At 36.1% G+C, this 23,184-nt stretch overlaps 1 protein-coding gene across 14 annotated transcripts in view; it reads left to right on the plus strand.

Annotated features, from left to right (window-relative positions):
- Positions 1 to 23,184, plus strand: part of LOC149692534 (uncharacterized) — a 211,215-nt gene that overhangs the window by 26,242 nt on the left and 161,789 nt on the right. For all 14 annotated transcript variants that reach the window (XM_089868303.1, XM_089868300.1, XM_089868305.1 and 11 more), the window contains one exon: positions 12,185 to 13,120. In XM_089868303.1, coding sequence (XP_089724429.1) covers positions 12,364 to 13,120 — 757 coding nt within the window. In that variant the 5' untranslated portion in view covers positions 12,185 to 12,363. The remainder of the gene's footprint in view (positions 1 to 12,184; positions 13,121 to 23,184) is intronic.

Genomic DNA, 23,184 nt, shown 5'->3' on the forward strand with positions numbered 1-23,184 from the left:
AAAGGGGGCATGCCATATTCCTGAAATTTGGGGGGTTTAACAAAAGCATTGATTCGCGTGCTACGAGAAATTGTTTCAGAAAAATCATTTCTGTAGTATGTATAAGCACCAGCCAGCCAGGGGCAGCACCGGGCCTTTGCCTCTCGCATCTCCATTACAAAGAAAAACATCTCGTGGGAGTGAACGCAACTGGACTTTAGATTACCATTTAGGTCCTCGCTCAACTCATGCAGTTTTCCCTTTTTGAGCTGAGCGTATTACGCCCATTTTTATATACAATTTTATATGTATATATATATTTGGAATTAAGCTTGCTTGAGAAGTATACACACTCTAGAATATATTGTTTCAGAATATTTAGCTATAGGTTTTATGGCGAAACAAAACTCTTATAGTCTATGGCTACCGAAAAGATAATTTCACGCATATTATCCATCCGAGAAGAGGCTTCCAGTTTTCTCTTTCTAAACATCTTATACTTTACTTTTAAATTATTTATTATTTATTACGTCGTTAATGTACAAACGCGCACGCGCTGTAATTCGACGCGTAAAACTTCATTGGTTTTTTAATATATACAGGGTGTTTGTGAAAGGTCCATCAATAATGAAAGGGCGTATTTATTGGGCCATTTTGAGTCGAAAATGTTCTATGACATTTTTCCGTTCGGGCCACTGTTTTCAAGTTATGATTGGAGTAATTTACGGATGACCCCTTAAATTTAATTAAGAAATTGAAAGACAGCGCTAATTTAATGAAGGGGTCATCCCTAAAATATTCAAATCATAACTCGAAAACCGTGGCTCGGACGGCAAAATGTCATAGAACATTTTCGACTCAAAATGGCCCAATAAATACGCCCTTTCATTATTGATGGACTTTTCACAAACACCCTGTATATTAAATTGTGCATATTTGCGGATATCGTGGAATATATTTTCTGAAAATTTCACATAATGGATTGGGGCATGGGAGGGGAAGGGGGGATATAGTTTTATGTGAAAATTTTACACAGCCAGCTCTGGTCATTCGAATGTATACGCCCCACGTCGTGTGATAGTTAGTGAAACGCAGCTGCGCTTGCGAAGAAATATAATTATATGTTGTGGTTGTTTTGTTGGAGTTCCACTCCGGACCATTTGCAAACAAATTACAAGTCATTAGTAATTTTTTGAGTTTTTATCCAATGACAGTCGGGAAGCATCTCAATGGCGTGAAATTTTACCGAGTTAATGCGCCATTAACATTTTAATATTAATTTTAATTATTTTAATTTTTATCATAAAAATTTTTTAATGTCTAAAGTAGATTTCCATGCTAGCTAGAGTCAATTAAAAAGCGTTTTGCGGCTAGGAATTTTGGTTTTTGTTAGTGTATGTGTGTATATCTTCCGACGTTTTTATACGCTAGTCTTAACGCCCCAACAGGAGTGATTAAACGGTCTGAGATGTTTATGTTATTTTTGGAGTCTTTCCCAAAAACACTGCATCATCGCAAATCCATCCATAATGAAATCTTCCCCAACCATTTATACCAAACACCAACTCTTTCTTAAGCCTTTGCATGCATGCATGCTTCCATGGAGAAATACGTATTTTCGTTTGAATGAACCAAACGTCGTGTTGTTGACTTATTTATAAATAACTCTCTATAGTTACTAGATTCTTTCAATTCTTTTGGTAAACCGTTTCTGGTAAGCCTAATTTTTTCTTCGTAGTGCAGTGGAATTTTTATTTTATTAAGCTACTGGTTATGATTAAGTTTTATCTAAATATTATTGGCATTTGATATTTAATAGTTGTTTTTATGATCTCATTTATTTGGGATCAAATGTCCTCGTTATCTTTTATATTACTGTTATATGAACTGAGAAATAGTTTCTTTTTACAATGAATTCATGCATGCTTTTTGGGAATTTTAAATTTAAAATTTCTGCTAAATTCAGTTTTAGTTATTATTTTATTTTATAAAAATAATTAAATTTAAAGAAATACAATTATTTATTATAGTATAGTTCTTGAGCAAATTGACAGTTAATTTATTCACTCCTAAGCCTCTTAAAGAGTACAAAATTAATCTAATATTATCGGAAATTCTCGGAATAACCTGTCGTTTTCTCCCCAGAATCTTAGTTCAAAGATAATCCATATATATCCATGTTATACTTAAGCCTGACCCATGAAAAAAATTCCAAAAATTTGTGATCGCGATATCAAATTCAGTATATATATAAAAAAAAAACAAGCATGTAATCTCATATTCCCGTCCCTTCGTTCCCCCATTGGTGAAGCAAAGAATTCTACCTGCGTAAATTTACCCCCAAGGCGTTTTTCACTACTACTTCTTCTTTTTCTAAAAAAAGGTCTCTCTCATTTTTGTCGGTCGGTATTAGCAGCCCTACCTGGCCCTGGTCCATGTTATTATAGTATCGTACATGCTAAGCAAAAGCCAAATTTGAAGTTAAAAAGAATGTAGGCCCAGAAAAAAAATATATACCGCGTGTTTAAGGCGCCGACCGTCTCTCTCATTTTGGATGGAAAAGTTTTGAGTATAGGGGCAAAGAGCCAAGCTACCATGGAAGTTGGTATTTCTTTTTTTACTTTGGAAATATAGCCATAGGGCGAAATGTCACTCTAAAACGGAATAATCATTGGAAAAAGGGAGGGCACATGGACGATGATACCAAGGGGTCGGGCATACCCGGCTTCTGGCACCAATTTCCCGCCAAATGTTGGGATATTTCGATTTTTATTAATTTTAGGTTTTATTGTTTTCTGAAACTGGTTCAAGTTGTTGGCTCTGATTCTAGATTTGTTTGTGTAATTAAGTCACTTTTATTCTGGAATTTTCCTATAGGCATAATTAAAAATAATAAGAAAAATAGGCGAATTTTAGACCTCAATCTTAGGAAACGATTGACCACGCCTTAGGTGCACATTTATCTATTTAAAGACAATAAGAACTCAATTTTTTGGCCTTCGCGTTATACCCTTCCCTCAAAGTTTACACAAGTTGTTGAAAGGTTTTATTTTTGAATGGGTTGACCTTACTCCAGCAGTAATGGTCATCGTTTGCGATAAAGTAGCCTTTTAAAAAACACCACCCTGAATTTGCTCTACGTATACCCATAAAATTAATCCATTCCCAATGACATTAAAAACACCTTATTGTAGGGTTAAACCAGTATGGTCAATTGGTATATGAATAAGATCTTGATGGTAGCATGCATGCACCGACCACCACGAGCGCAAGTGCGTGCTGCTCTTTTCTCTCTCTCTCTCTCGCTCTCTCGTGCAAGAATACCTGGGGATTGTATAAAACGCTTTTTGTCTTCCAAACTATAACCTTCCCGATTGGCTAATATTACATCACGTGCCTCTGGCAATCTCTCATATAAGATAGAAGTTCTGAGTATAAGTGAAAACCACCACCACCACCAAGCCGCTTCTATATAAAAAGAAGGAGGAGAAGAATATGAAGAAAAACGCGATGAACGACCAAGGGAAGAGGGGGTAAAAGGAGGGGGATAAAAATCTCTACTCAATTTCGAGCCTAGCGGGATTGATCAGGTATAACTTAACGAAAAAAGAAGAAAAATGAAATGGTTTCAAGTTAGGCCTTAAGGGACTTGACTATAAGGACTCAAGTAGAAGACTGTGTTCGCTTGTGTGTTCTCTCTCTTGAGTGAGCTCTCCGTCCGGGAGTGTGTTGTTGGTGGTTTGTGTGTTCTCGTGTCGTGTCGGTGTCCTTTTTTGGGTGGACATTAACATTAACAACCTTTTGACCTTTGGGAACGACATCGTAAGTTTGATTGGTTTTGAATTATTTGTGCATATCTTTTTGTATTTAGAGTTGAATTAGTGTAAGTTGGGTATTGTTGGGATGGTTTTATGATTTAAGAATTACTCGAGACCTTTGACCCCGCGGGACCGGTCACCTTGACTGTATTCTGAAAGGATTACTTGTAATCTGATTTTGTAGCCCGTGATGGATGTAAATTTAATAGAAATTATCTTTCCATAAATTTAGATGAATGGACACTTAAAAATAAATTTATTATAGATTTTATATGTCATTTGATTTAGCTACCGTGAAATTAATATCTTTTCTACGTACGTTTGAATAAATTGTATGTCATAAAAATATTATTTTTATAGCCATTTTAGCACCTTTCCTAATTTTCGAAAATCGGAACGGAGAACGCCGCCGCCACATTTCTCTATCCCTGTTAAGATCTTCTTGATGATCTTTTCTATCTAATATATCTTTTTGGCTGCCTCTTTTTCTTCTTCTTTTTCGTGCACGCCGATGGGTAGGGGGAGGGGACGCAACATTTGAGGCTATAATTTATAGACACTAAACCCAGTGAGAACTGATATAGACAGACGCCTCTCCCTTTTAAAATAAAAAGAAAAGAGGTTTCGGATTCATTCCTAAATGATGTTTTCTTAAATTCTCACAATTTTCTTCTTTTTTATTTTTTTAGTTTGCGCATGCATGCGGGAATATGAAATTAATAATTCATTAGGGATACTATTTTTAGTGATCAGGTTTGACCTGTATGAATCTTTCTTTCTTGTTTGTAATTAATGAGTGTATACGAGTTATTAATTAACAATATGCCACGTTTTCTTAATTCATTAACCTCTTTGGTACGAGTAGGTAAATTATAGCGTTTAATAAGAACAGGTTTATCTTTACTTGTTGTGTGTGCCCCTTCTTTGTCTGTGAATACATTTTTCGGAACGGACAGACATAAATGGCAAAATCATAACCCCCCTATACTTGTTGGAAAGTTTCAAATATGATGCACGAGGTATCGTAAATTAATTTTGATTTCACGTGCTGGGGAATTTTGGGGATCGAAAAATTTATTAATATTAAAATAATGTAATCGTGTAGGTTTTATAATTGCTTAGAGAATTAAAAGCTTAGGGCTAATAAATTTTGGAGACTTCTTCACTCTTTATCAATTTGGCCCCCCCCCCCCGGTTCGCCATAGCCAATCATAGGGTCAAAAGAGGTTAACGAAACCCCTTACGTCAGAAGTACATCACCATTGCTGTCACTTGAGGTAGTGGACTGTGAATTCGTAGTCACTGCTCTAAACATAACCGTCTCTTTTATAACCCACTTGTGTATTGTATAAAATTCGCGTCCTAGTGTAGCGTAGTGATGTGGTTAAAATATACTTCTGACTTAAGGTGTGGTAAAAGGGTTGTAAATATAAGGCTTCAACCGTTGTTTTTTCAAGTTGTAACTCGGTTTAAACGTAATGTTAACCCTAGCAGACGACGTTATCTGTATTTTTAACCTTTTTATTCTTAGCCGATTTTTCTCAAGATAAATTCTTTATTTTTAGGCTTTCCCAACTCGATAACGATGTTAAAGTATCTGACATTTGTTACGTCCCCATTCAACCTTGCCCTTTATTTCTTCAGTTGCTCGAGTGACAATAAGATGATCCTGACAACTTATCCCCGTAGTTAAAGATGATAGTTTGTCCATGATCGCTAAGGAATTGAACGTTATTTCAAGTTAACTTGACCGACCTACAATCGCCCCATTCCCAGTTAAGATATAACTCCGCGTAACCCAAAGCCATCAGTTAAATAATTTTCAGATCAAACCAAAGTAAAAGCTGCCAATATAGACCTTAGACTACACTTATCACTTTGTTTTACAATTGCAACACTGTATAGAAGTTCTCATGTCTTTTTTTAAAAAATATCTGAACTATAAAAGAACCTTTGTGGAGCCATCTCAAACAGGAATAGTTTGGTTACAATAGAGTAGTGGCACTACACGTTAATTTCTCATAGAACATAACGTAGCCAAACGCAAGGAGGTGCCATTACACTATACGAAATCCTAGATTTACGAACATTGTACCCTTAGATTGGGACACGATACAACCCTATAGCTATGGTAAGAAGAATTTAGAAGTTGAGATGGTAGGCGAAGATTTTAGTTTCCTTTTTTCGGAACTGTCTTTGACGCAACTCTATGGGGGTATCGCTCACTGATGGTGGTTTCCTGGCCATCTTCCCATAGTTCAGCGTAGAATTTGAGATGATAGTTACTAGAAAAAGCTTTTAAGAGGGTGGAAAAATAAGGAGTTTGGGACAAAACCAGCGTATGACGGGTGACATTTTAAATGTCGTTTTAGTTTTCAGCTGTTAAGCTTTTTTTTTTGTTACTTTTTAACTATGATGTCACACGCGTTATTATACCAAAATACGTGCAGTTAGAATTGTATTTTATTTGTTAAATTATATTGAGTGTAGCGAGCTACATTGTACGTTGTTGTAGCAAAAAAAAAATATTATTTAATTCATTCAAACAACGGAACATTATTATGTTATACGCGATATGAATCTATAATAAACTTAAGTTTTATTGGGAATACCTAGCTCAGTATATATACAATCAACTGTACTCGCGCAGCTGATAAACGGCCCACGATTTTATCATTAATATATAAGCAACGAATCCATCCCCTCAAATTATTTGATAAATCTTTTATTAAATTGAGATGGAGAGAAAGAAATTTATCGAATAATAATTATAGAAATATATCCCAACGGGAAAAATCAAAAGATAAAATTTTTATTTTATTTGGAAATCAAAAGGAATTCCATCCTTCCAACCAACCAGTTTCTATATATTAATTCATACCAATCAAAGAAAAGAGAACTAATTATGACTAATTATATTCATTTACTATTTACCGTCTGGCTCTCGTATTTTTCCTCTTTTTAGAGGGGAAGGACAAAATAAACGAATTTTAAAGTTAAATATCACGCGTCTTTTTGAAAAAAAAAAAAAAAAAAAAAAATTCAATATCATTTTTAATTACTGTAGACTCCCTTAAAAGGAAGTTGTTCTTATATTTGGGGAGGTGCTGAGCTTCCCAAGAACGTTAAATTTTTTTTTTAACCAAACGGTTTTAGGTTCTATGTTGTTTGGAATTTAAAATAACGCTTGCTTTTGGATGAGCCTGAAGGCACAAACCAACCAATTTCTTGCCTGGCTGATTTCCTAAATTTCTTAATATTGTATACCTAAATATATAATTACGACTAACCTTCCCCTTTTCATACAATCTTATCGTGTTTAAGACCTTCATCCCAGCCTCTATAGGAACAATTTTTGTTTTCCATACATTATAAATGGTAGACTTAACATAAAAACTTAATCTGTCTTATATTAAAAATACATAAATTTAAATCATTGGTAGATGTTAATTTACGCGTTTATAAGCGACCAACCTTATCGACCCATTGGTTTATATAATCTGGGTCTTTAGGACTACCTTTTTTAACCAATATAAAAACATATTAAGCTGAACTGAATTGATTTGCAAATTAATAAAATAATACAATATTTGAGTGACCGGTACGAATCTTGTACAAATAACAAAATTAAAGAAAAGATAGTCGACTTACCTTCTTTCTGAAGTCGTAATCCCTGACTCTCAAACTTTGAACTGAACTCGCGACCATCCTGTGAACTCTAAAAAATCACGACTGATTTTAAATTTGTACTTTGTGCTTTACCGAAAGAAAAAAAAACTAGGGTTATATAATTTTAGGAACCCTAAACTTAGGGCGGGTAAAGGTCCTTAGGCTATGTTCGATTCTCGTAAAGCGAATTTTTCGTTTATTGCTCTGTTGTATTGCATTCTTTTCCATTAGCAGAAACGTTGGGTGCAATATATTTCCCAAAAAAAGAATAAAATCCCAAGAATTTTACGCATACTTCCTTGAATATTGCTCTGTTTAGGTTATTGCATGGGTACAAGCCTTACGCGTCGGAATATATTACTTATTCATGACATAATTAAACTTATTCCTGGTAATTCTTGGTTTAGCCCCCTTTTTTAGTATGACCCGCCTTTTCTCGTAATGCCATTGTTAATGTTACGCCACTAGGTTTTTGGGGACCCGCAATAATCGACAAGTAAACCCTCAGGCAAGGTGCCCACCCAAGTACCGAGTTCTTCCATAGTTCACCTCACCAATCACATCACTGCATGCACCTTGTGTGACATAAGCGGTGCGAGGCCAAAACTGGGCAATTATAGGGCTACCAGGAGCAAAGGATGGAGTGGAAAAAAAAATAACTCGGGGACCAGTCCGTTTTATGACTCAAAATTGATGATGGTGGATGTACTTGCATGCTTTGGGTTTCTATAATTGAAAGTTTTTTTATGGGTTATTGATTTATGGTTTGGGTAAACTGATTTCGTTGTGATATCGCAACCTTTAATGCCATAGAAAGACTTGAACATGTTCATGGGTGTTCTTTGGGAGCTATATTTCAAAGATTTGAACAGTTTACATTTATAAATAGTCCCTAGTTTCGTTAAGAACAAGTGGCCTCCCGTATAGCAGACGACGTTTTTCTAATTTTAATTGTAAACATATTTAAATTTATTTTCAAACATTAATATTCATTATTCCGAGGTATAAATAAAAGCGAAAGAACTGCATAGAAAATCTTTAAATATAGTCCTACAATTAATTAATTATTTAATAATTACATAGAATTTAAATAATTATATTAAACCTGCTTGGGAATGGAGGAGATGAACTGGAAATTAGAGCCCGAACCAAGTCGCGCCAATTTTATATTTACGTATAGAATATTAAGGTGTGTGTGTGTAGCCAATACGTGCATGGTCAAAGTTAATATTTATCTCACGTATCTTAACGAAAGCCACATCGCACGCCAGTAATAAGAAAAGAAAAACCTAGGGGCTATTTTTACATACAAAGGTAGGTATTAGTTAGTCAGCTTACATTCTTAAGTAGGTAGCTAGCTCTCTGAAACTTATACCCCTGCCTGAAATAATTTCAAAAAGCCAAAAGATAAAAAAGATGATTATAATTGAATTGGTTGTGTCCGCGCTAATAACTTGTCTCGGGACTCGTGAAGGTCAGTTCAGTTTGGGAATACAGTTATTAATATATGGGATAAGAAGACTTCAATTCAAAACTGGGAAACTGGAGAGAAAGTTTTTTTTTATTTTTTATATAAACGCTATCTGAGATAGATGTAGATCTCTTAAGTATGTACGCCAGTTTACGGTTTGATTTATAAGTAGGTGAAAAATGGCGTTTCTAAAGCGCTTATTTGTGGAACCAAAAAGAAAGAAAGAAAATCGTGAGTTTTTCTTTTTTTTTTCTTTTTCGGCTTCAGTGTTTTTGATCTTTTTTTAACTGTATATCTCAATCTATACTTGAGGAATAATTCGTAGATATTTTACAAAGATTAAACGTAGTATTTAGTTAGACCTAACGCTCCCCTAAGACTGAACATAAGATTACTTACTAAATAAATAAATGGTTTGCGGGAATATTAGTTAGGTAATTACCAAATTTTCAAATAAATTTAATCTCAACGACAATAACGGAACAATATTTTTTATATTATATTCGCGTTTTGGTTTTAATATTATTACTCAATTTTATTATCTTTAATGAGACCAAATTGCATGTAGTGTTTGCATCAGATTGCTGCCGTGTACCGACAAATTTACATAAATGAGTCGCACGCTTTTACAATTTCATTCCGTGTTGTTTTTACGTGCAAACAAAGCGTGATATTTCATTGCACATAAAGGTATATACACTATTTGCATCAACAAACACATAAACGCGTTGACAACGATTAAAGCTCGCTTAATAACAACTCACGATACTCTTTTAAAATTAGATTAGGGTTTCCCATTTTACCAAGGATATTAAACCGTTGTTTGTTCGCTGATATGCCGATTTTGGTGTTGCGGTTTCGGACTCGGTTTTGAATTTAAATTTAATATATTCCATTTTCTCGCTTGTGTCGAAATCGTGAAGTTAGTGCCTAGTTCTTATACCGGCATTGTTAAATTATTATTTAAATTATCAGTATTATATAAACCAGTTCTTTTTTAAGGTCATTACAAATGCCGTCCATCGGCTTAAAGAAATATTTACTTTAATTAACTGACTAATTATAAAAAAATTAAGCTTACCATAAAAATCCAATTAAAAGTTTTAACCCTTGCTTATTAAATAGTATCCTTTTTAGTACAAACCTTAACAATATCGTGAATTTATTCCATCCTCCCGTGAAAGGATTAAAACGTACTTAAATTTAATATTAGTCTGTAAAATTAACAGTAATTATTTTCGTGTATATGAAATAATTATAATTATAATTAATAAGTTTGGTAGAAATCCAAGAAAATATATTTTTATATATATATATTTAATTCAAACCTGAATGAATCATTTATATATTTTTCCTCATCTCTCTCTCTGTCCGTATGTCTTTTGAGTCAAAAACTTGGGTCTCTATATCATGTTAATGAGGTTCTCCGTTGAAATCGTTAGTCTTGTATGGAGTCTTGTATGGAGCTTGTAATCGACTAGCCTATAGCTGCGAGGAGATTTCTTGAAGAAATTTCTGCGACCACCTTATTTTGGGGACCGGTCTTTATATACCCCCTGAAGATTTTTAGCTTAGCTTTGTGGTGGTGGTACGATGTGGTGTGGCTGCTGGCGTTAGTACTTTAGAGAGAGAAGGTTAGATGGTTGAGGGGAGGGAAGGAATTGAAAGTCTTGAAGATTGGTAGGTGTTTGCTCTTCTTAAGGCTTGGTTGAAGAAATGGAGAGAAGAGAAGAGGAGAGAAGAAAAAAAATAGTCATTAGTAAACGTCAGAGAAATGAGAAACCAAGACTCGATAATCAAGATTTTTGCCATGAGTTGCTTTTGCTTTCTTGAATTTTCTTTTTTCTTAAGTTTTCCTTTCAAATAAGACTTACTCCTCCTTTTTTTCAAGGGACCAATTCTATCGCTGTAGCCTGTGAGAATTGTCAGGGTTACAGTAACGCCATTGTTTGATTTTTCTTTGGCTTATTTACTTAGTTTACTATAACCTTAATTAAGAGTTATCCGTTTTCCAAATAGTGAAGATTATGTGCTTTTAAAGAATCTTGCATCTACTCCTACTTGGAACCACCATTCTCCTAGCATTTCGCATTATAGGTTCCCCACTGAGTCTACTTTTAACTTAATTTTTGAAGGGTAGAAAAATTGGATACATTTTAAATTTATGTTCTGTATGTTTGTATCTTTTGTGTAATGAAATTAAGAGAAATTCCCAATTTTGTTGTTAGGCGCAAAATTCTTATACGTTTGTACATCCGTTTTAAAATTAGCAATTCCTCAGTTTCCAACCCTGCAGACCTAAAATTTTATTGGAAGAAAGTCCAGGGTTAATTTAATTTAATAATTTTTGTTTTATAAAAAAAGAACGAAACCTAGGACGCATTTATCGAAAAATCAAAAGATTTCTGGCAACCCTGTCCGTATGACGTCGTAATTCAATGATATATTAAACGTTAAATTGAGTTGTTTAAATGTCTTCATCGATTTCAGGAAAAAAAAACTAATGGTTTTCGTTAATTCGTAACTAGGGGTTAAAATAATGGGTTTCGCTTACTTTCTTTTTATTTTACTTACAATATAAACGTTCCGTAGCTACTAATCGTGATTTAGTTTAAAGAGTATAAAGCGCGGAAAAATGATGTTCAATTCATTAGCGACGGTTGTGGTGCCGGGGGGGGGGGGGAGAGAGAATGGTACCCCGATGAATCCACACCTAGTAAAATATTTTTACTGCCGATTCGTGCTTGAAAAGTGTGGACTAATTAACGATCGATGCAATCTCTCCTTTTACCTTAGCTCTAAAGTCTCTTCTACCTGAGCCGCTATAGCGCCACTCACGAGAATCATCCACCGCTACTACCATAAGTAAACCAATAATGATAAGTCTAGGAATATTTGTTTTCGTAGGGGTTTTGCCACTAAGTTCATTAGCGAAAGTATCTGAAACATTATGTACCGTTGAGTGTCATACTTTCTGTTGTTAAGTTACTTATGTCGGTACTAATGAGTATTAATTTATTGTGATCTGTCTGGGGTGGGGGAATGGGGGGTTTATGAGTATTTTTACGCAGTTAATCGAAAAGTTAGCCGGATTTTTTTCTTCTGTCTGCAAGTGGAGTTAGAGAAACTTAAGTTATAGTGGATTTCTTAGGCGTTGCACGTTTTTGGTTTGGTTGGGCTTAGATATATCTTTTTTAAATTATATTTCTTACAACATTGTAACTAATTTTTTGCGTTTCTTTTTTAGGCGTGGATGGTGAGACGTTTTCTTAACCCGTTCACCGAGTCTGTCTTCTCGAGCGGCGGCGTGTTATCGCGGGACGCGTCTAAAACGCGTCATCAAAGTTGCGGCCGCGTTAATATCGTCTCTTTGAGTTTATTGTCCGAAGTCGGTCTCGCGTCTAAAACCATCTTCATCATCGGAGTATGAGCTCCTATTTCACCAATTCATACCTCCCGGACTTACGAAGCGGCGGTCCTCAGGATCATTACGCCCCGCAAGCGGTTGTACACGGTCAGTCCAATGGAGGAGACGCTTGCGATCAGGCTCAGCGACAGTATTTGCAACATCAGTACCCGTCTCCCGGTCCCGGCGGTACTTACCCGCGTTTCCCGCCGTACGACCGATTGGAAATTCGACCCATTACGTCAAACCCCGACTCGCCGAGTCCACCCGTACCGTATTACGCGAATCATTGTAGTCAGCAACAGGTTGTGCAGGTTCCCGGTGGCCAAAATCATCAACCGCAAGCTCATCAACAAGCGCAACAACACAACCCGCACGCCGGACAACACAACCCCTTGGTGGTCGGTGGGCACAACAATTACGTTCCTCAGGACGCGAATCAGAACTGTCGGGGTTCCCCCAACGATCCCAGTCCGCAGCATGTCCAGAATCTGTCGCCGGCTCAGTACCCCAGTTGCAAAATGCAACAGGGACCGCCGCCTCCCCAACAAGCCATGACCCCGCACGACCCCAATGGTGTCGTCAACCGGGGAGGGGTACCAGTCGATTGTCCGAACAACATTCACCAGCAGTGTCAGAGCCCGGTTCACTCCCCCCAGTCTCAGATGTACAGCCCAAACCCCGCCGTGGCTCAAGGAAACCCCGGCAACCCAGCTCAAACCCCCAACTCCGGATCTTTACCCAGTCCGCTATACCCCTGGATGAGAAGTCAGTTTGGTAAGTAACTACTCCTTATCCTTTCAAAATTTTTACAAGGCATCCAAATGGTCCCGTGACTCGAAGTCTTAGTCAACAGACACGTGGTTCGGTAGGAAATTGTATTTGTTATGGACATAAGAAATGACTTTATTGAGTTGAGGACCATTTTGAACACGGTCGTTCTTTTTTTACTTTGGGTTCAAAAAATCAATAGAAGTGGTTGTCCACGCACTTCTAGTAGGGGTAATCGATAAAATAAAGAAGTACCTCGTGCAAAAGTTCAATCAATATTATCTCTTGCCAGCTATAGAAAGCATGCAAGAATTGCCAAGAAACAGCCAATGTATGGACCCACCCATGACATATAAGAAAGGGTCATTATTAGCTTATGGGATTTAACCAGGAAAACCGAATATTTCAAAATATTTCCCAGCATATTTTGCCAAATGAAAATTGCCCGATAATTATTAACAATAATTATAGTTATTTAAATTTTATTTCCACTATCTTCAAGGCGATATGCCAATATTTTAGAGGATGTACTTGAAATCGTGCCGGGGGGGGGGGTTAAGTGTGAAATCAGGTTCATCAGGGAGACTTTCCCGCCAATTTTCGGTATATGCCCCCATCTATAAAATGCGTCGAAACGAAAATCAATACAATTCTAATCAAATTTCGTTTAATAAATTAAGTAATTTAATTATCTTCGAGTTGCCAATGGTAGGCGAAAATTTCACCTTAAGGGTATCAAGTTATTTATTATATTTCGTGATATTTTCATTAAATCTTTTTAACACTTTTTAATATTAAATCTTCTTATCCCATGAATACGAATTTTTCTAAATAGTTTAATAGATTTTTCAAAAATCATAATTCAAGTTGAAGGGAATTTTTTTTTATTCGAGAGATGAGAAGGTAGAAAAAAAAGGGTGTATGTAAGAAATAAATTTATTACTTTTCAGCAGGTATCTTAAATAGGTAGCATTATATCTTAGGCGTGTCTACGGTCACTAGATTTTATAAGACCACGCCTTTAGAAAGTATATTATATCATCGACCCCTTTTGACCTAGCAGGTGCATCTTTAAGTTTGGCATTTTTTTTTAAAGAAAAATTCAATTTTTTCTCAAAGTTGTGGGTGGTGCATATGGTGCTTAGGCGAATAAGATGCGCTTCATTGCCCCTTGAATTTTTCTGGGATAAGAATGACATTTTTAATTCGTTTAAAATTCTTTAATTAAATCATGAAAAACTAATCTTTCTAACTATGAAAAGAGATTCTCAAGTTAACCTGAGATTAGATGCAGGGAAGCAGAGCTAGTGTTTGTAGTTTGACAGTAGTCTAAGGTTGAGTCGAATTTCTTGGGCTTCAAGCTTTGGTCGAAGGAAATGCTTCGTAAATCTTCCGCTATTGTAATATTGGAGCTGGTTACGTAACTTTTATAGCCTCTCTGCCATCTAGGGTCTGACGTAACGCTATAAAATGACGTCATTTACGCGACCATCGCTGGGAAAAATCCATGATGGCTTCCGACGTAAACACGGACTAAAAACTGGGGGAAAATAGTCGAGGGGAATGAAAAGGCGGGACTTTTAAGCACGTGGGCTAGTCTAGGCGCGTTCTTGACAGGTTTCGGTGCCCCATTCCTAAGCCTTGCTCGAGCTAGCAGACGATCAATAACGCTTATTTTATATGCCGCGAAGGCAGGCTTTATGGCCCCTCCTGGAACGTTCTATTGGATACTTAGAAGGATCATTTACAAAATATATACATTTTATACCCCCCATTTCTAGGCTAGACGCTGTAATTTCCCCTCCCGGCCCTCTTTTTACGTAATTGATGACGTATATGTGTTCAAAGGGACATGCCGCGCCATAAATCTACACTAGCTCCTCCTATTCACGGATAATATATTATCTCCGGCGTCTTAGCTCTTTTTCGTTGCCATGGTTACCAATACTAGGGATATCTACGAGAGATCGAACACGTTACAAAATTTATAAAAAATCTTCAGTTAAATAACATTTAAAATACATTTAATGAATTTTAAATTAATCCATATTTACCAGGCGTTGTATTGACTCTAAAAATCAATAATTTATTTGAAATTTTAATATAAACGTTTCGCAACACTGGCGACTTTCCTTCCCCTTTAGTTTCTCTTATTTACGTTGAAGCTAGCTTAGACGAGCGTATTAATTAAAAACTCAAGCCCTAATTAATGTGTCCTGAACGGACGCGTAGTGGATTTTTAATATAAGGTTTAACTCAGTTTCTCCTATAGCTTCGGTTGTTTTTTTTTATTAATGGTTTTGTTTTCGTTGTGATTTAATTAATGGGATTTAATTCAAGTTTAATTATAAATTAATTAAGGTTTTTGTTTTTTTCATCAAAATTCCTTTCTAGTCGCGGACAGTCAGACCTAATTAAATTATGGCTGGAATGAACACGGTAATTAATTTAAATTACGAGAAAAAATACCCATCATTGTTTGTTTATTTATTAATCGAATTAAGCCGAATTATGTACACGTAAAAATGGCAAATGCCAATTATTTATTGTTAGATATATTATTAACTTATTTAAAAAATAGTAAAATGCTAGTTATTTATTCTTAGAGAATGAATAATTCGGTTGGGGGAGGAGATAAGATTGGTGAGATAATTTAGAGGGTGGGTTGAATGCGGGAGAAAACCACCAATATGGCTGCCAAAACAGTGGTGTGACGTATAAGTCAGTAAAGATTCAGTTACTTTTTAATAAAATACATAGATATTATTTTACGTAAAAGGCCCGATTTAGGCTTAGGAGAGTGAGAGTATTGTATCCTTTCGCCATAGAAGTTAGGTTTATTTAATAGCCGCTAGTTCATAATTGTTAGAGCGATCTCGACTTCCGAGCACGTCTTTATCTTTGTACATAAATCTCGAATGCGTGACTAGAGACTCAATTGGCCATTTATGCTTCACCCCCTTTTATACTATACAGTATACACTATACACTACACTAAAACGAACCGACCAACCAAAAGTGAACTGATATAAAAGACTAGGAACGAACGTATTTACAGATAATACTCGGTAAAATTAAAGCGACGCTGAAAGCCCCCTCGTAACACGTATTAGACTAAAAATTTAGTGCTCTAAGTATGTATGTATATACGGAGCACTTTTATATCAAACTAAAACCCGCTGTGTATATCTTTGGGACTTGGCTCTTGTTGTTGAAAGTTGTATATTCTACCTTTAGTTTCTAGTTCTAATTTAAAGACAAAAATGTTAGCTGCCGTCGCGAAAGTTCGTTTGAATTTGCAGGTAGGCGCGAATTTAATTTCGAAGGTAAGAAATTAATTATTTAACTGGCTTTTATATAAAAAATATATTTATTTGGGCTTTGGATTCAATTTATAAAATAAAAAAATATTGGTTTAGTTCGGAAAGCTTTAGATAGCTGGCGCTACCTTCATCGATTTTAGACTATTACGTAATTATTTTAAATCTATTTATTTCGATTTAATCTTTTAATTATAACTTGTATATTTCTTGAACAGTCTATCACTATCATTAAACCGCAAAAAAATTATATTAACCATAATGGCAACAGCAATTTACAATAATTGCTTTAATTTAATTTAATGAAATTATATAAAAAATTGCCTTAACTTCCTCTTTCTAAACCGTTATAGGCATAACTCAAAAATTTATTCTTTACTAGCTAATTTAAATTTCACAGTAAACTGCCCGCCAAAAATTACTACCACAACGGCTTGTATTGTATAAATACCAAAGCTTGGTATCCGCAAGGTCCAAGCTAGCAACCTTTTCTTGAAAAGCGTCGGTGTAAATGTAAAAGGGGCTTCATTAGAATATGGGGGCCCCCTTGGTTCCCCTAATATGTTTGGAGAAAGAGAGAGAGAGAGAAGGAGAAAAGAGAGATCGCTCCCTTTAGAATGGCAATTAAAGGCCACTTCAGAATGCAGAAATGTCGATTAGGAAAAGTCTTACATCCAGGGCTCTCGCGCCACGGGTGCAGGAGAGGCGTGTGGGGGGCTTTTTCCCGCGCGTTTTTCGATATAGACCCCATACCAACGAACCAACCTGTAGTGGTGATTTTACTCTTCAACACTGTAAGGTTTATAGGCTTAGCATAGCCAAGGCTTAGCTAAAGGAATTTTTTTCTTCTTCTCTCCGTGTACCTTTGGACATAGGGTCGTTGGAAGGGGGGTCCTTAATGCCCCAAACTTTTAAGCCGTATCTGTTTTGCATAAGCTCATCGCTGGCTGCCTACCCAAGGCTTTTAAGGGTTACAATTTTAGTTGTAGGCGCGCTCGTGGTGGCTAATTGGGCGAAGCTTAAAAATTCCGCGAGATTCCAACCGTTTCCCCACGCGTCCTTTTTCCAAAGCTTGCAGCTATAGGCTCGCGCCCAATCTTCTTTTCTGATTTTTTTGGCGCGCCTGTAGGAGTGTACAGTGTTTAGCAAACGTTTACGTGGTAACCGAAGTAAATTTGTTGAAGTGTAAGATTGCTTTTGGAAAATAGGTCTGGAAAAGTAGTGGAATAATTCGTGGAAACTAAGGAATAATACATGAGCTATGCTGAAATGTTAAATTTAAATTTTTTTTGCATTGGGATGAAAAACAACTGATGAACTTCAAGTTCAGCGGAAGTAAATCATCTCTGGGAGATTAGGTTACGTCGAGTTGCCTTCCATTGCAGATTGCAATTGCTATAGTGATGAGGCAATGGTATGAACCTTAAGAGGTCCCTCATTATAGGCGACAGGTTGCGCACTCGTATATATAGGGAAGGGAGCTCAGAAAAGTAATCACGGTGCGGTGAAGGTATAGACTTAATGGGGGATATGCCCCCGGTGCAACCAGGGCTACATGCGAGTTTCAAAAAGCCAAAAGATATTTCGCCTTCATTTTTTTGCTACGCGCCTCATTTTCTCTACTCGGGAGATTTGCGCAACTCGGGCATGCAGGAACCATCAAAATGAGTTATGGAGGTCCCAACCACGCTCGCGGAGTGTAAATAAAAGTTTCTTGTAAATAATTTTGGCTATGCAGCGTGCAGTAACCCTGAACCCTCGCAAAGCCTGTATCTTTCCTCTCCTGCATGTTTCATTAAAAAATAACCCTTAATGAGGAGTGACCTTTGCTTTTACCCAAATATTTCGTCACTTAGGGATTTTCCTTAGAGAATTATTGTTTGTGTCCTTTACGGATTTTTGGGTGGTTTTCCTTGGTCCCGCGTGACCTAATGGATTTAGTACCAACTTTCAAATATAATAGTGCAAAATGTGTGGCGATATTTGCTAAATGGCAATTCAATAAGTGCATGGTCTCTACTGGCTGGCCACATGTCCATTACACTAAAACAGAACCTATAGATTGAGGTATCCAATCAAAATCACTGATGAACTCATCAGCAATCTAGCCTTCACACCTGTCTTCCTTAGGGCTCCCCTTGATAGGAAAAAGAAGAAAAGGCTACCCAATGCATTCTGAAAGGTATAAAGGAGACCTTTTCTTATTAGATGTGTGGGTCTTTATTCTGGCGTTTATGTGCCAAGGCTTACGGAGGGGGACACGTACGTCACACCAGCTTGTCATATAATGGAAGAAGTAAAACCCAGTTCGGCCAAGGGTTAGCGAGACTGAAGAATAAAAATAGTATAACCCTAGTTCTGGTTGGCGCTCGGCGGCGCCTTTGGTCACGGGAATAGTTCTAGCCAGTTCTTCCTATGTTTTATGGCCTCTTACTACGTATATAGAGAAAAATATGTGGGCTTCTAGAGGGCTCTCTTCTCCCCAAACCAAGGTTATAAACAGCTTTGTAGCGCCACCACACGCCCCAAGGAAGGCTAAAAACAAGAAACCCTACATACGAACTTTCAGTCTGAATGGAGAAACACACTTTTCTCTCCTTCAAGATAAATCTAGGGACAAAGTTAGTGTTTTCTAGCTATAGATCACCACCAGTCGCTCTTATAACCAATAGAGTTGTTTCCTTACTCTGAATGAATCTTACTACCTTTATTTAACCATATTTCCGTAGAGTTATGCCTGAATTTCTTACTTTGTTTTTTAACGTCTACGAGTCCAGATTGGAAAATGATGGTTCGGTTATAAATGCATGGAAGGGTTTTGTTTTTTCTTTCTTTTTCGTCTGGATGTCTAGGAAAGTTTTAATCAATTTTATTTTATCCTTTTTACCTCTCCGAGTGACGATGACGTCACGGAGAGGTATTACACCGGCCGTGTCTGTCTGTCTGTCTGTGTGTCTGTCTGTCTGTCAGACCCCACGTGACCGCGTTCGCAGTTTACAAATCGGAGCAAACAAATACCCGATTTCCGGAACGCGTTCGCGGTTCACGGAAATTTGGCCATTCATCTACCAACACCAGTCTTTACTAACTGGCTTCTAAGCACCACAATCTGCTAGTCTTTGTCCATCCCACATGGATACTAGCCTGTACTTGCTGGCTCGTAAGCACCACCATCTTCTGTTCTTCGTCAATCCCACATTGACACCAGCTTCTATGCACCACCATCTTCAGGTCTTTGTCCATTCCGGCTTCTTCTCCATCGTTATCGTTCGGTTTTAAGATATACGCGGCGATCGGCTAAGGTTACGAGAAACGTCTAGCCTCCCAATGGTAGGGCTTCCACCAAAGGTTCACGCGAATGCGTTTTTATCTATTATTATAATGGAAACGAATCGTATATATACCCCAAAATTTGAAGAAAGCGGGCAAGAGGGGTACCCTTCACTTTAAACGTCAATATTAGCAAAGTTTCGAAAGATAATAGGAACAACTTTATTTTAAACGATTTAACTATTTTTAAAGTTATTTACTGGCGATTAAAATAATTAATATCATTTATATTTAATTAATTATTTAAGATAAACTTATTTCTATGTAATGACACAAGTGAGAGTTTATATAGAACGAGTAATGAAAATTGCATCCGAATCGAAACACTACACGCATATCAAAGTTAATATAAAGCGAGTAGGATGATAAGATCTCTTACAAAACGTTAACATTTCCTTTTTGCAGAATATTAAATGGAAATATTTTAAATATTTTTCGGCATTACTATTCTTTAAGTAGTTGTGTAGCTATAAAGCTCTGTTTCATCTTAATATTCCAAGAACATCTTTTGATATTAACATTTCAAATTTTGTGTTTACTTTTTAATTCAGCTTTACTACATTTATATATAGTGTAAACGCATTTTTTATATTCATTAGATAATATGGATGTTAATTCTTCATCTATCCACAAACGATTGGGTCTGTGAAATAAGATATCCTAGATTTAAACTAGAAATGACCTTGTTTCGCCTCCTCTTATAGGAGGTGTTAACGGTTCAGAGTGAGCCGAAAGTTAAATACACCCTTCAGTGATACATTTTAGGTCCTCATTAGAATTATTGAGGATACAAAGGAAATTGTTAAACGCTTAAGCCTTTGCTAAAGAGCTTGGCAATATTTCGCCAATTTGAACTATGTATTTTCAGTTTTTCTCATTGGCTGGTGGACTTGTGTTTAGAAAGTAAATTCGTCTCGGCTCGGAGAGGTTCATTTTGGTTTCCCAACTTGTTATTTGAGAAATTTCTTAGAAGTTATTTGTATGTAAGAATAATACTGAGAAGTGACAGTTGGCGTATTCGGAATAGACTTGAAAGAATTCTTTAAAATAATATTAAACTGGTAAAATTCAGGAAGTTCGAAAAAATATTAGGAAACCTTTTTGAAAATTTTAAAAATACTAAAAAAAAAAAACTCATTAGAAAACTTTATAAACGCTCAAAAACCAATTAGTAAACTTGAAAAATATTCCATAACCCTTTAGAAAACTTGAAAAATATTTCAAAACCATTTAGAAAACAATAAAAATGTTCAAAAATGTTCCAGCAATATTCCAAAAACCCCTGCACTGGACCCGAACATTTTTCAATATCACTAACTACAAATTTAATATTCCTATAACTATCCATGAAATGAATCAAATATCCCCCCGGTATATTTTCATTTCATTGAATAGAGAGAGAAAAAGGATAATATTATTTCCATTGTTTTCCATTCCGACGTTTTTTTTCCTCTCTCTCTAGCTCTTTGTCTGAAAGTATATATACACACACATTTTCTTCTTTTGAATATTTTTTACATTTAAAGCTTTCTCTGGGGAAATGAACTTAAAACTCTCTCTCTAAAAAAAAGAAAAGAACCAGTGAAATCTCCTACTAGAGAGTTTTCCAAGCCTAAAGTAGAAAGAAAATATAGACTCTAGCTCCCTTAGCAGCTAGCCTAGTACCAGGGATAAAATATCGAATGCAATTTAGAGAGAGCAAGGGGGGGGGCAAAAGTCCCAAAGGAATCATTTAAAACCTTGTAGGCATAACGTGATTTGCCCCCTTTTAGAAAAGTCCCAAAAAAATTACACTGGTTGGTTTAAAACTATCAGCCCTCGACTGTAAACACTCCAGTTAATTATTAAAATTAATCTTATAGAGTCACTAGAAAAGAAAGGATTAAATTAATTCAGAATTTTATTCTCGGTTTAATTCCATTCATTTCTAAAAGAAACCTTGATTTAATTGTAAATGAATATATTTCTTTATAAAGTTGGTTATTTTAAATATAGTTATTATAAATACATTACGACATATTTTCACAGATGGTTAATTATATTTTTTAGCTTAAACCTTCGGGGCTCACCCTTAAATATTGTTAATTGCTTTTCCAAGAATTATTTAATTCAAGTTTATGACCTTGACTGAATTTTAATTTTATTAATCTTTTAACTATATTACATAATCTGATATTCCAACGTTTAGTCTTAACAGAACTGAATCAATTAATCAATAGGTTCTATTGAATTGTATAGCAGCAGTCAAATGCAGGATATTCGCGGAAATTGGTTGGTTAGATCCCCGTAGTCAATTAGTTTAGTTAGTAGGCTAAATTGATTGAATGGTATAACAATAGTTTAAAATCTATATTTAAAAGTGTATGTACCTTTCGGCCACGTTTTTACCCAATGACGTTAAAAATTAGTATTATTAAAGATAGATATAATATAGGATAGATTAAAATTTGTTTTTCATGTATTGACCCACCCAAGTTGGGGTCCACGGGCCCCCTTAAACTTCGCTTTACATTATTTAATAATTCACGCAATAGATTAACGTAATTTCGTGCTTAAAACTCTGATTTCAAGGGTTTGGAGGTTTTCTTTGAAGAAGAATTTTGCAACGAACTTCCATAATATTAGAATCTCTCGTTCAATCGATATATCGATTTAGCTCTAGCTCTTGAAATGTCGTATAGAAGCGTTTTTTCTTGTCAATTCATTCGAAACTAGAACCCGTGCATCCAACCTTACACGAGGGAACGAACCTCTTTCTCTTCTTTTTTTTTCTTTTCGTTTCATTTTGGGCGTCGTGGCTAGAATCGCGAATCAGAAATTCGGAAATGAAGAGACCCTTTTTTTGCCCGATAACTTTGAAAGGGTGTGTGTGAGGGGGAGGAAGGGTTTTTGGGGGGATATTGGAAAGAACGGAACGCCGGGTCCCCCCCCCCGACCCGAAATTAATCGAAAAATCTTTTTTTCAACATCAGTGTGGTAGAGATCAAATCGACACTGAAAAACATTTCGCAGTACTGCCGACGAAGGAAATTGGTATGAAAAATTGCAAACCCATTAAACTCTGTTATTTCTTAGCTTAAACTTCAGTGAAGTGTTGTCAGGCCCTCTGCGACTCAAGTACTGAGTGAAACTGAATTTCTAGCCTTTCTCTGTGCAATCTCTTGACTCACCAAAGGCCTGGCAACACTGGGGGAACCTCAAACCCCCCCCCCTGGTATTTATAATTTTGCATCAAGTTTCATAGGTTTTCAGTATTGCGTCTTTTGGTCTCTCCCACACTGCATATACTGAATTTACTACTCTCCAATTTATTACTCCATGGTATGACCAAAAAAATGTTTTATAAAAACCCCTTTTTTTCTTTTTCTACTTCTTCTGGTAAATGACCGAGGCTTAAGGGGATATATTGGAAGGTATCGT

Source organism: Phalangium opilio, unplaced genomic scaffold (assembly GCF_054372755.1).
Source record: "Phalangium opilio isolate 3A_F unplaced genomic scaffold, DU_Popi_V2 ptg000024l_1, whole genome shotgun sequence".
In the NCBI taxonomy this organism is placed as follows: domain Eukaryota; kingdom Metazoa; phylum Arthropoda; class Arachnida; order Opiliones; family Phalangiidae; genus Phalangium; species Phalangium opilio.